Source organism: Gymnodraco acuticeps, unplaced genomic scaffold, assembly GCF_902827175.1.
Source record: "Gymnodraco acuticeps unplaced genomic scaffold, fGymAcu1.1, whole genome shotgun sequence".
Classification (NCBI taxonomy): domain Eukaryota; kingdom Metazoa; phylum Chordata; class Actinopteri; order Perciformes; family Bathydraconidae; genus Gymnodraco; species Gymnodraco acuticeps.
Genome location: NW_022991981.1, coordinates 204,129 through 218,267, shown reverse-complemented (window position 1 = coordinate 218,267; position 14,139 = coordinate 204,129). Strand labels below are relative to the sequence as shown.

The 14,139-nt window shown below is 42.3% G+C and overlaps 1 protein-coding gene across 1 annotated transcript; it reads left to right on the top strand.

The window, feature by feature from the left end:
* Positions 1–437: 437 nt before the first annotated feature.
* On the top strand, positions 438–13,528 carry snx21 (sorting nexin family member 21). The gene is given in 8 exon segments (XM_034201048.1): positions 438–593; positions 3,296–3,610; positions 4,085–4,218; positions 4,220–4,249; positions 4,251–4,283; positions 10,973–11,114; positions 11,868–12,033; positions 12,929–13,528. Coding segments are annotated over 7 exon segments (1,290 nt in total). The 5' UTR covers positions 438–593; positions 3,296–3,309; the 3' UTR covers positions 13,413–13,528.
* Positions 13,529–14,139: the final 611 nt, after the last annotated feature.

Sequence of the window (14,139 nt, the reverse complement as noted above, 5' to 3'; positions counted from 1 at the left end):
AGAATTAGAGTTACAAGGGGACAACAATATATTGTTAAAGAGCATTTGTTTATCTCATCACAGGGAGTGACTGTCCAAGGCTAACAGCACATCTATCAATGTTTTACACCACAATTACCCCAGCCTGTTCTACATTTAAAGATCGTAATCTGTTCTGCTTTTTAAGGACAAACCCCAACAGTATCTCAAATGCAAACTATAGAAGCAAAGCATACACATACATTCGTTCAAAACATGCCTCTCTAAAATGCACTCTCACATGCTGGGAATCAAACCAGCAACCTTCTGACTCTTTGACATCCACTTTGAGCCAAAGCACCCTGGACATTTTCCAGCATAATTTTACCGCCACCTAGCGTTTTAGGGGAGCATTACATGGCCATACATGGTGACTGTCCGACCTCCAGCGGCCCGCCTCCTGCCGCTGGCTGCAGCCGGGGATAGTCTCAGGAATCGGGATACTCAGCTGCGAGTGGACTCTAATGACACCCACTGGACGGGGCAGCTCCGGAGGTCCCTAACCGGAGCTTTAAACGCTATTTCCCCGCTGAGATGGACTAACAGGACCGGGGTCAGTGAGCTTCAAGCCCAGGGTGAGTTCTCCAAAGTGAGCTCAGTAAATAAATCCCCAGCAACACATAAACAAACTTGTTAGCTTGTTTGCTAACTTTGCAGTGATGTGAGCTAACCAACGGTTGTCACAATGACATGTTGGTAGCACAGAAACAGACCTATCTAACTTATAAATGCTGGGTTAATTGTGAGATTTAAAGTTTAAATGTACCGCGGTAAGATTAATAAACGGAAAGCATGTGTATTAGCTTTAAGCCCCGGGTGAGTGCTAACTTTAGCTAACGTTTAATATCACTAACTAATGATAAAGATAGCAGAGATAGCTGTTGGCTAACTTTGCACTGCTTTCTGTTGAGCCGTTATATCCACAGCACCTTCACTCATATTCAGAAGATATCTTATACTTAAGTACTTATACTTAAAAGTAAATCTACCAAAAGTATAGGAATACTCTGTTAAAGTAAACAATACTTTGTATACTGAAGGGTAACTTAGAATTTTACTCTAAGTGACAAGTGCAACTAAAGCCTTATTTAAGTCAAAATCTGCAAATTAACTAAAGATATTAAATAAATGTAGTGGACAAAGTATATGATTAACCTCTGAATGGTAGTGGGTTAGAAGTACATGGTAGCAAAACATTATTCTTTTTAAAGTACTGAAGCCTTTTAAAAAAGTGTACTTAAGTACTATACTTTACTGTAGTAAATCTACTTAGTTACTTGACACCACTGCTACTATTTCTCTTCCTTTCTGTTTTGTTTGTTACCATCCAAGTAAATAATCAGATGGCATATGGGATGGGTCTTTTCTTCAGGCGTTTGCTGATTTATCTGAGAAAATCTGAATCCATTTTATTGGCAAAGTTTGTGAACACGTACTCAGAATTTGTACTCCCAATGTTTTCTTACTGCTACCCGATAATGTTTTTATATGAAGGACATTTACTTGTAACATATAGCATTTGTAAACTGGGATATTGTTACTTCTACTCAGATACTTCTTCCACCAATTTATATACAGCTAAAAACAAGGATACAATAACTGGGCAAAGACATAAACATGTAACCGTGTTGTTGAAATACTCAATAATAAAGTATCCCAATTTAGAAAAACCTGACTTAAAATGACCCTTTTGTTTTGTTTCTAAGTGTAATGATGAGGGACGCTTCCACTTTGAGACATTTGGTTGTTTGGCTGTAAATAATTCTTATTTTTCATTAAAAGAGAATATGTTTTTTCCTGTTGTACAAGTTTCTCTGATTGTATTGAATGTTTGAGCCATTGGTGTTAACACTTTACCCATCAGTGATTCAGGTTTGTTTCTAGACTGTGTCCCGGAGCTGGTGTGAGGATACACTTGGCTGATGACCTCCAGCTGTTTGTCTTTGTAAAGCGAGACACCTGCTGTGTTGATTTGTTCTGAATCTGTAAAGGAAGTTGGCCGTGTGCTTTGTTGTCCTGGCTTCAGGCTGATGTAGCGATCCGCTGCGTTATTAATGTGTGACATGATTTCCATTCAGGGAGGCCACGCGCTCTGTAACCGGAGCCAAGCTGTGAACTCAGCCTGCTGCTGGTTTGTTTCCGATGTAGATCAGAGGTCTGCAGAGTCGTTTTGAAGTCGCCTGGATTGTTGAGGAAAATGTCCTAATGATTTGAACTGTCAACCTTAAAGCATAGGAGATGTGCAAGACCTCGAGATACATGTTCATTTGCCTGTTAGCTGCTTTTGAAATCTGCATTTACACGGGCAGTCATGGTGAACGAATTAACGGTCGCTCTATTTGGTTTATTTTCTTCCAAGTATATTTAGATTTTCCATAAGAAAAACCCTGGCATTCCCATTTCTTTCTTTGCATCACTTTTTTTCTTGTATTAACACTTTAAGTGTCTTCCAGAAGAGACTACTATCTGAACATGATGTCCCTTTCTAGGAGCTTTAGGACTTTTGACTAGGGCTGCTCAATTAATCGTATTTTAATCGCAATTACGATTTTGGCTTGCAACGATTATGAAAACAACATAATCGAAATAAAACGATTATTTATTTTATTTAAATGATTTATTTTATTGGTTATTCAGTTGAATTAAACTCAAAGTTCAGAGTAATCAACTGTTAAAAACATACTGTTCACAATTTATTTCAATAAATTCATGTTTTCAAAGTAAATGGATAATCGTTTTTAATAATCGTGATATCAATGATTGACTCAAATAACCGAGATTATGATTTTTGCCATAATCGAGCAGCCCTACTTTGACTGCCGTGCGGTATGAATGATTTAAGTTTTTAATTAGTAGAATTTATTAATCTTTTAGTATAGCTCCTTCAACAAAGTATTCAAACTTTGTTGACATTTTGTATTTTGCAGCGTCATGCTGACATTGTCTATATTGTCTTTTTTACCTCATCAGTTTGAAAAAGTTACAACTTTTTTTTAATTTCTCAAAGAAAATAATTAAATATTGCATTTAGATAAATATGTATTACCATGACACGTGGACCCTTTTAGCTCAGACGCCTCACAATTTCTCTTATTTATCCTGATATGTTGGCACTGTGGTTGCAAACCCCTGGCTGTAAACCATCTGTCTGACATTAATTGGAAAGGCATGGTTATGATGGGCAATTGTAACTAAAACAAATATTCTTCTGAACTTTTAGATGATTAATAAGCCTGTAACCATTGATTAATAACTTCTTCTGTTGTTTCCTCAGCCCCCCCCCCCCCCCTCATGGCGTCGCGGCTGCTGGACCGTCTGAAGCGCTCGCTGTTTAAAGACGGTCAGGCGGCTGGACCAGAGCAGGAAGCAGCATGTGGACAGGACGAAGAGGAAGAGGAGGAGTTTAAAACGGGCAGCTTGGAGGCGGAGCTGGAGGAGGAAGAGGAGTGTGTGACGGATCGGCTCGGGGGGACGCTGTGCTTCGACAGCGGGGGAGGAGGAGGAGAAGATGGAGGCGAGGGCGAGGGGTCGGGGCTGGACAGCGACTCCGACTTCCTGGGAGAGTCGATGGAGGAGGGGCTCAGCAGCACAGGTGAGGAGGGGTCCGGCTCATTTGAAACGATATAGACTTAGAGTTACAGGGAGGAGTGAAGGTTTGCAATAAGTGAACAGTATGACTGGAAACCCTCCCTTTCAAATTATCCTCTTTTCATTTCTATAATTGCATCTTATACCATTTTCATGAACTTTATACATGAACAAGAGAGATATACGGTAGTGTAGCCGTGTCTGGTGAGTAAAGGAAACCCATCCTGACCATTCTGAGTTAATCTATTAATTCGTAGGTGATTATTACTCACATGTTCATACTCTCTTTATAAACGTACTTACTTTTTGTTGCTAGTATGATGGTTCAGGTCACATTCTAAGGCTTTATTGTCATGTGCACAACAGCTACCGCTCACCCCTGAGATAGAACCAACTGCTGTCGTAAACGCCGTCCCCTGCTGTGGGCCCGAATAAAGGATTTCTGCTTCACCTGCTGTTCCTCACCTGTCTCGTGTAGATACCAGTCCTGTGGCCATGTCGCCTTCGGGGCCCTCCGCCTCGCTCCTGCTGACCCGGCAGCTTCAGGAGAGCTGGAGGTCTCTGCGAGGGCTCGGGGGAGGAAGCCCCTCCTCGGCTGGGAGGCAGCTGACCAGACGACCTGCTGTTTGAGGTGACCGACGCCAAGCGTGGTGCTGGAGGGCTCCGCTAAATACGTGGTGAGCTCAAACAGTCAGGGTGGGGTCCATGGAGCGAAACGATCACAACACGATAATACCTTTTTTTATTCGTTTTTTTCCACAGGCATAACATAAATAAAACATACATGGAGATGCTTACACAACTGCACCTGTTGTACACCAGGGTTAATCATTCATGCCCTCCTTGGACACCAAAAGGATATACAATTTCTTGATGCTAACGATTTTCATACAGTATTGTGCAAACATTATAAACATATTACAGACATTATCACTCAAATCAACAAAATGATCGCACAATACCTGAACCAGTATGATAGTAAGAACCAGTGCTTTACCAGATTCTAGATGAAACAAGTACAAGTGCAGTGAATACAAATACATAAATACAAAATGAATTAATAAAGAGGTGCTGCTAGAGTTCTGGTGTTTCTTGCGATGGGGACCCCACACGATAATACTTTATTGTTAAAGTATAACATTTGTATTGTTTCAAAGCAGATCCATTGCGACAATCAAAAAAGATAAATATGTAAGACACATTCAAGTGAACAGAAATGACTATGTTCAAGAACTTTTGACCAAGCCACCCACACTGCACAAGAGCACTCAAACTGCTGTAATTAGGATATTTTTAATAATTATTATATTTGTGATTGCAATTGTCCTGTCCGACCCCTAAGTGATGATCCATCCAGAAGAATTCAATAACCCTGTTTGTTTTTTTACATCAGTGAGAAATGTTTTCCCTCAGAATCAAACAGAAAGGCTTTCTTCTCTACGGCTGCCTTTACGAGGTCATTTATGAAAATGAAGCAGAGTTTTCCATGTCCAGACTTGAATGTGCAAATAACCACAGTGTGCCACCGCAGTTAGTCAGAAGTCAGAAACCGGTATACTCAAAACAGACACACAGTTAGTTATGGAGAAACAGACTAGTTTGGTCACACAGAAATGGTTTACAAAAGTCAGAGATACAAAACAGCATAGCAGAAGGTCATTTTTACGATTAAACATGAAGGCACCGCTACAGACGACTTCTATCTACCTGTTCTTTAAAGGTATGCTGCCTAAATAAAGTCTTTACATGCACACACCCTTTTTATACTTTTATCAAAACTAATTTCAAGGCGAGCGACTTCCTGAATATGCAGAAAGTCTTAATTATGAAAAAAATCCTCTTCTTCATGTCTCTTCTACATCAACATGTGTCCCCTCTTCTTCATGTCTCTTCTACATCAACATGTGTCCCCTCTTCTTCATGTCTCTTCTACATCAACATGTGTCCCCCTCTTCTTCATGTCTTCTACATCAACATGTGTCCCTCTTCTTCATGTCTCTTCTACATCAACATGTGTCCCCTCTTCTTCATGTCTCTTCTACATCAACATGTGTCCCCTCTTCTTCATGTCTCTTCTACATCAACATGTGTCCCCTCTTCTTCATGTCTCTTCTACATCACCATGTGTCCCCTCTTCTTCATGTCTCTTCTACATCAACATGTGTCCCCTCTTCTTCATGTCTCTTCTACATCAACATGTGTCCCCTCTTCTCCATGTCTCTTCTACATCAACATGTGTCCCCTCTTCTTCATGTCTCTTCTACATCAACATGTGTCCCCTCTTCTCCATGTCTCTTCTACATCAACATGTGTCCCCTCTTCTTCATGTCTCTTCTACATCAACATGTGTCCCCTCTTCTTCATGTCTCTTCTACATCAACATGTGTCCCCTCTTCTCCATGTCTCTTCTACATCAACATGTGTCCCCTCTTCTTCATGTCTCTTCTACATCAACATGTGTCCCCTCTTCTCCATGTCTCTTCTACATCAACATGTGTCCCCTCTTCTTCATGTCTCTTCTACATCAACATGTGTCCCCTCTTCTTCATGTCTCTTCTACATCAACATGTGTCCCCTCTTCTTCATGTCTCTTCTACATCAACATGTGTCCCCTCTTCTTCATGTCTCTTCTACATCAACATGTGTCCCCTCTTCTTCATGTCTCTTCTACATCAACATGTGTCCCCTCTTCTTCATGTCTCTTCTACATCAACATGTGTCCCCTCTTCTTCATGTCTCTTCTTCATCAACATGTGTCCCCTCTTCTTCATGTCTCTTCTACATCAACATGTGTCCCCTCTTCTTCATGTCTCTTCTTCATCAACATGTGTCCCCTCTTCTTCATGTCTCTTCTACATCAACATGTGTCCCCTCTTCTTCATGTCTCTTCTACATCAACATGTGTCCCCTCTTCTTCATGTCTCTTCTTCATCAACATGTGTCCCCTCTTCTTCATGTCTCTTCTACATCAACATGTGTCCCCTCTTCCTCATGTCTCTTCTACATCAACATGTGTCCCCTCTTCTTCATGTCTCTTCTTCATCAACATGTGTCCCCTCTTCTTCATGTCTCTTCTTCATCAACATGTGTCCCCTCTTCTTCATGTCTCTTCTACATCAACATGTGTCCCCTCTTCTTCATGTCTCTTCTTCATCAACATGTGTCCCCTCTTCTTCATGTCTCTTCTACATCAACATGTGTCCCCTCTTCTTCATGTCTCTTCTACATCAACATGTGTCCCCTCTTCTTCATGTCTCTTCTTCATCAACATGTGTCCCCTCTTCTTCATGGTCTCTTCTACATCAACATGTGTCCCCTCTTCCTCATGTCTCTTCTACATCAACATGTGTCCCCTCTTCTTCATGTCTCTTCTTCATCAACATGTGTCCCCTCTTCTTCATGTCTCTTCTACATCAACATGTGTCCCCTCTTCCTCATGTCTCTTCTACATCAACATGTGTCCCCTCTTCTTCATGTCTCTTCTACATCAACATGTGTCCCCTCTTCTCCATGTCTCTTCTTCATCAACATGTGTCCCCTCTTCTTCATGTCTCTTCTACATCAACATGTGTCCCCTCTTCTTCATGTCTCCTCTACATCAACATGTGTCCCCCTCTTCTTCATGTCTCTTCTACATCAACATGTGGTCCCCCTCTTCTTCATGTCTCTTCTACACCAACATGTGTCCCCTCTTTTCATGGTCTCTTCTACATCACATGTGTCCCTCTTCTCTTCATGTCTCGTTCTACAACCAACATGTGTCCCCTCTTCTTCATGTCTCTTCTACATCAACATGTGTCCCCTCTTCTTCATGTCTCTTCTACATCAACATGTGTCCCCCTTCTTCTTCATGTCTCTTCTACATCAACATGTGTCCCCTCTTCTTCATGTCTCTTCTACATCAAACATGTGTCCCCTCTTCTTCATGTCTCTTCTTCATCAACATGTGTCCCCCTCTTCTTCATGTCTCTTCTACATCAACATGTGTCCCCTCTTCTTCATCAACATGTGTCCCCTCTCTTCATCAACATGTGTCCCCTCTTCTTCATCAACATGTGTCCCCTCTTCTTCATGTCTCTTCTACATCAACATGTGTCCCCTCTTCTTCATCAACATGTGTCCCCTCTTCTTCATCAACATGTGTCCCCTCTTCTTCATGTCTCTTCTTCATCAACATGTGTCCCCTCTTCTTCATGTCTCTTCTACATCAACATGTGTCCCCTCTTCTTCATCAACATGTGTCCCCCTCTTCTTCATGTCTCTTCTACATCAACATGTGTCCCCCTCTTCTTCATGTCTCTTCTACATCAACATGTGTCCCCTCTTCTTCATGTCTCTTCTACATCAACATGTGTCCCCCTCTTCTTCATGTCTCTTCTACATCAACATGTGTCCCCTCTTCTCCATGTCTCTTCTACATCAACATGTGTCCCCTCTTCTTCATGTCTCTTCTACATCAACATGTGTCCCCTCTTCTCCATGTCTCTTCTACATCAACATGTGTCCCCTCGCTTCTTCATGTCTCTTCTACATCAACATGTGTCCCCTCTTCTTCATGTCTCTTCTACATCAACATGTGTCCCCTCTTCTCCATGTCTCTTCTACATCAACATGTGTCCCCTCTTCTTCATGTCTCTTCTACATCAACATGTGTCCCCTCTTCTCCATGTCTCTTCTACATCAACATGTGTCCCCTCTTCTTCATGTCTCTCTTCTACATCAACATGTGTCCCCTCTTCTTCATGTCTCTTCTACATCAACATGTGTCCCCCTCTTCTTCATGTCTCTTCTACATCAACATGTGTCCCCTCTTCTTCATGTCTCTTCTACATCAACATGTGTCCCCTCTTCTTCATGTCTCTTCTACATCAACATGTGTCCCCTCTTCTTCATGTCTCTTCTACATCAACATGTGTCCCCTCTTCTTCATGTCTCTTCTTCATCAACATGTGTCCCCTCTTCTTCATGTCTCTTCTACATCAACATGTGTTCCCCTCTTCTTCATGTCTCTTCTTCATCAACATGTGTCCCCTCTTCTTCATGTCTCTTCTACATCAACATGTGTTCCCCTCTTATTCTTCATGTCTCTTCTACATCAACATGTGTCCCCTCTTCTTCATGTCTCTTCTTCATCAACATGTGTCCCCTCTTCTTCAATGTCTCTTTCTACATCAACATGTGGTCCCCCTCTTCCTCATGTCTCTTCCTACATCAACATGTGTCCCCTCTTCTTCATGTCTCTTCTTCATCAACATGTGTCCCCACTTCTCATGTCTCTTCTTCTTCATCAACATGTGTCCCCATCTCTTCATGTCTCTTCTTACATCAACATGTGTCCCCTCTTCTTCATGTCTCCTCTACATCAACATGTGTTCCCCTCTTCTTCATGTCTCTTCTACATCAACATGTGTCCCCTCTTCTTCATGTCTCTTCTACACCAACATGTGTCCCCTCTTCTTCATGTCTCTTCTACATCAACATGTGTCCCCTCTTCTTCATGTCCTCTTCTAACACCAACATGTGGTCCCCCTCTTCTTCATGTCCTCTTCTACATCAACATGTGTCCCCTCTATCCTTCATGTTCTCTTCTACATCAACATGTGTCCCCCTCTTCTTCATGTCTCTTCTACAATCAACATGTGTCCCCTCTTCTTCATGTCTCTTCTACATCAACATGTGTCCCCTCTTCTTCATGTCTCTTCTTCATCAACATGTGTCCCCTCTTCTTCATGTCTCTTCTACATCACCATGTGTCCCCTCTTCTTCAATCAACATGTGTCCCCTCTTCTTCACAACATGTGTCCCCTCTTCTTCATGTCTCTCTCTTACAATCAACATGTGTCCCCTCTCTCTTCATCAACATGTGTCCCCCTCGTCTTCATGTCTCTGTCGTCTATCAACATTGGTCCCCTCTTCTTCATGTCTCTTCTACATCAACATGTGTCCCCTCTTCTTCATCAACATGTGTCCCCTCTTCTTCATCACATGTGTCCCTCTTCTTCATGTCTCTTCTTCATCAACATGTGTCCCCCTCTTCTTCATGTCTCTTCTACATCAACATGTGTCCCCCTCTTCTCCATGTCTCTTCTACATCAACATGTGTCCCCTCTTCTTCATGTCTCTTCTACATCACCATGTGTCCCCTCTTCTCCATGTCTCTCTCTACAATCAACATGTGTCCCCTCTTCTTCATGTTCTCTTCTACATCAACATGTGTCCCCTCTTCTCCATGTCTCTTCTACATCAACATGTGTCCCCTCTTCTTCATGTCTCTTCTACATCAACATGTGTCCCTCTTCTTCATGTCCTCTTCTACATCACCATGTGTCCCCTCTTCTCCATGTCTCTTCTACATCAACATGTGTCCCCCTCTTCTTCATGTCTCTTCTACATCAACATGTGTCCCTCATCTTCTTCATGTCTCTTCTACATCAACATGTGTCCCCTCTTCTTCATGTCTCTTCTACATCAACATGTGGTCCCCTCTTCTTCATGTCTCTTCTACATCAACAGTGTCCCCTCTTCTTCATGTCTCTTCTACATCAACATGTGTCCCTTCTTCTTCATGTCTCTTCTACATCAACATGTGTCCCCCTCTTCTTCATGTCTCTTCTACATCAACATGTGTCCCCCTCTTCTTCATGTCTCTTCTACATCAACATGTGTCCCCTCTTCTTCATGTCTCTTCTACATCAACATGTGTCCCCTCTTCTTCATGTCTCTTCTACATCAACATGTGTCCCTTCTTCTTCATGTCTCTTCTACATCAACATGTGTCCCCTCTTCTTCATGTCTCTTCTACATCAACATGTGTCCCCTCTTCTTCATGTCTCTTCTACATCAACATGTGTCCCCTCTTTCTTCATGTCTCTTCTACATCAACATGTGTCTCCTCTGTGGAAAGAGACTCTGAAAGTTTCAGGAACAAAGATTCTCTCTCTTTTTGATCCATTTCTATAAAAACCTGTCTGAAAATGAGCTGATCAGATTTTGGCCACTTTATGATGTCATCACGATGTTTTGTCTTGTGTAACCATCAGCCAATCAGCAACCAAGGTAACCCCCCCCCCCCCCCCCCCCCCCCCCTTATCACCTGAATCTCCTCCTAGAGCACCATTGAGTTCTTTGTAACCAAATCTCTCTCAGAGGGGCGTGGAGAGGGGGCTCCTTATTTTCATCTAAAGTAACAGACAGAGAATCAGCACTTTGGAAACAGGGCTGAAACAGAGGGGATTATGGGTAATGCTGCAATGATCTGTTTGGTGTTCGGAGCCAAACACTTCAGAGACAGGTTCTGTATCTGAGACCTATAATATATTGATGAAAAACAGTATAATAGGGACCTTTAAAGTCTGTTTCTCTGCAGCTGTACACAATCCACGTGATCCTGTCCGGCGGCAGCGATAAGACTCCCGCCATCATCACTCGCCGATACTCCGACTTCCAGCGGCTCCACGCCACGCTACGCCGTAACCACGGAGACCAGATGGAGCGCGTCTGTTTCCCTCGTAAGTAGAAAGGATGTCTTCTGTCCAAGCGTGAAACCATGGATGTCGTTTTTTATGCTCAGAATGGCAAACTGGTGGCAAATAAAAAACAATGGACAGGTTGTGAATTTCACCTTAAAGCAGATCTATTGTGGAAAAAGCCATAAAGAATAAATATCCTTGGATTTTACATTGAATTTCCCCCAGTTAAGAAGTCAAGCAATATGGCACCTTTTTATAAATATGAATACCAAGAAAGTTGCAAAGACTTCCTATATTTCAAAATCTGAACTCTGAAAGGACTTTAATAATTCCTGGCTGGTACAAAAGTTGCTGTTTTTTGTTTTGTTTCTATTAGGAAAACAGGATGGCTGCACAAATAATCAATAAATTGCCATACAGTATGAACTAGTGCGATGTTAAGGCCTATAGAGATAACCCGCCCTACAAATAGTGTTATCAAAACGTATTTGTTTGGTACAGAACCTCATAAAATAATCCCTCCATTATCAGTTAAAATATTTTCATGGATAATGAGTTATCACGAATTATAATTAAATCAATAATCATGAAACCCTCCAGCATCCTGAATTATATCGTAAATGAGGTCAGCCCTAGTTTCTTCGAAAACTATTGATACACCTTTTGTTGTTGATAAAGAAAGTACAAATAGAAACCTTAGAGGTAATGATGATGGCTAACCTGCATGTTTCCTGTTTCCCGCAGCAGTTAAAATCACTCCTAAACTAGCACTTCCTGTTTTGATCTGTGCAGGGAAGAAGCTGCGCAGGAACTTCACGGCGGAGACGATCGCTAAGCGGAGTCGAGCGTTCGAGCAGTACCTGTCTCACCTGTGCTCCCTGTCTGCCCTGCGGGGGGCGCTGTGTGTGAGACAGTTCTTCTACCTGACCGACCTGCAGGCCGCTCAGATGCTCATCAGGTAACTCACACGCCAACAGAAACTCAAAAGTCATCCAAGAATATAAACATAAAGTCAAAATGAACAAAATGACGGTTATGCTCAATTTTGCCTGAGATTATGATGAGTCACAGCTCTGTGAAAGGATAGTGTTTAATCCTGCTACCTGGCTAACAGGCTACTGATATCTATATAATATACATTTCCAGATATGGGGTTTCTCCTCGAACATGTTTACATGCTTTAATGTTAAAAAACACATATTATTTTCCTCTCATCCCCGTATTTACACGTTTTTAAAAGGCATGTCTCTTTAAGCTCCCTAAACAATGTGATGCACTTTTGTGAAGGTAGTTCTCAATTCATCGGTTGAGACACTTAGATGTGTTCATATGAAGTTGTGTGGGTTGGCAACCACTCTTCATACTAACCACTCCAGATACTAACATATATGTGCTCAAGAAATGAAAAGGTGTTTTTTTTTATGATAACTCATAAGATATGTAACATTCTTGTAGACTCTAAGGCTGAGCAGTGAATCAATTGATATTGTTCTCTTAATTGTTTTTATTTACTTGCATGGTATAAAAACAGTTAACAATAATGTAGTGGACAAATAAGTAGAAGAAAAAAAAAACAAGCCTTTTCAATAAAGTCCTACGGATACCCATCCTAATTGAAGGATGAGGTAAAGACGTGATTTTTGAAGCTGTGATGTCCCTCAATTGGGCGTAGAGCCTGAACACATCTTGAGCAAGTGCGGGAAGAGAACTGAAACTAAAGAGCTGGTTAGTTTGAATAACCTACATTTAAAAGCAGAGCCATTCATCGCAGCCTCTTTATAATTTAAGTACAGAAGTATTGTGAAAACTGACATTTTGAGTGTCCAGGGTTAAGTTTGTGTTGTTTCGTTGAGGGTGGGACGTTACCAGGAGGCCTTGGGTCCGCTGCTCAACGCCAAGAGACTGCAACACAAACTGGGATGGGAGAGTTACTATGACAACCAGTCTCAGTCAGCCCCGCCCCCGGCCTCCTCCCATTGGTTCTTCACCCTGGTGGGGCTGGCGAGCTGCTTCCAGGAAGTGGAGCAGCTTGAGGAGGCGAGGGATCACGTTGACGCCGCCCTGCGTGTCCTGACGCCCCCTGAGACTGAGGACAGGCCCCTCCCCCTCCAAAATAAGCCCCACCCACTGACTGAAAAGCCTGGCTACAGGCCACACCCCCTCCTGTTGCCGTTGCTACAGACGGTGGTTCGGTTGTCGTGGCTGACGGGCAGAGACAAGCGGCACTGGGAGGAGCTTCTGAAGGAGGAGGAGCAGAGGGAGGGGCTCGACAACCAGCCAACCGTCAGAGAGTATCTGGTGAAACACATCCTGCAGGAGGGCGAGGGGGAGGGCTAGACACACACACACACACACACACACACACACATACACATACACACACACACACATACACACACACACACACACACACACACACACTCCAGGGTTCCTACGGTCATTAAAAACCTGGAAAAGTCATGGACATTCAAAATGCAAATTCCAGGCCCTGGAAAAGTTCTGGAAAACAATATTTTTCCCAAAGTTTGGGAAAAGTCATGGAAATGTAACCAAAGTTGCATCAAATATAATTTATATTTGATCTAATCGCCGAAATAGTAATACTATAATGATAATACATACCGTATCGTATAGTAATGAAACGTAAAATGGCATTTAACTGACGAGGTGTTTTGCTGGTGAGAGATTTTTATAATCACGCCCTCTAGTCTACAGTGCTTTAGTCTGTAGGAGCTAGTAAGCCTACTATTTGATTTGTTTTAGACAGGCAGTAGAAACAACATGTTTCATATGCAGACCTTATTTTCCAGCTTACCATGTTAAGATACAAATGTTTCAGTGGTACCGCTGAGAAAGAGTAATTTTTTTGGTCATGGAAAATGAGGTAAAGCTCATGGAAAAGTCATTGAAAAGCATTGGTGAAAAAGTGTATGAACCCTGACACACACACAAAACACACACACACACACACACACACACACACACACACACACACACACACACACACACACACACACACACACACACAGCAGAGTACAATCACGATGCTACAACACTAGTGGAA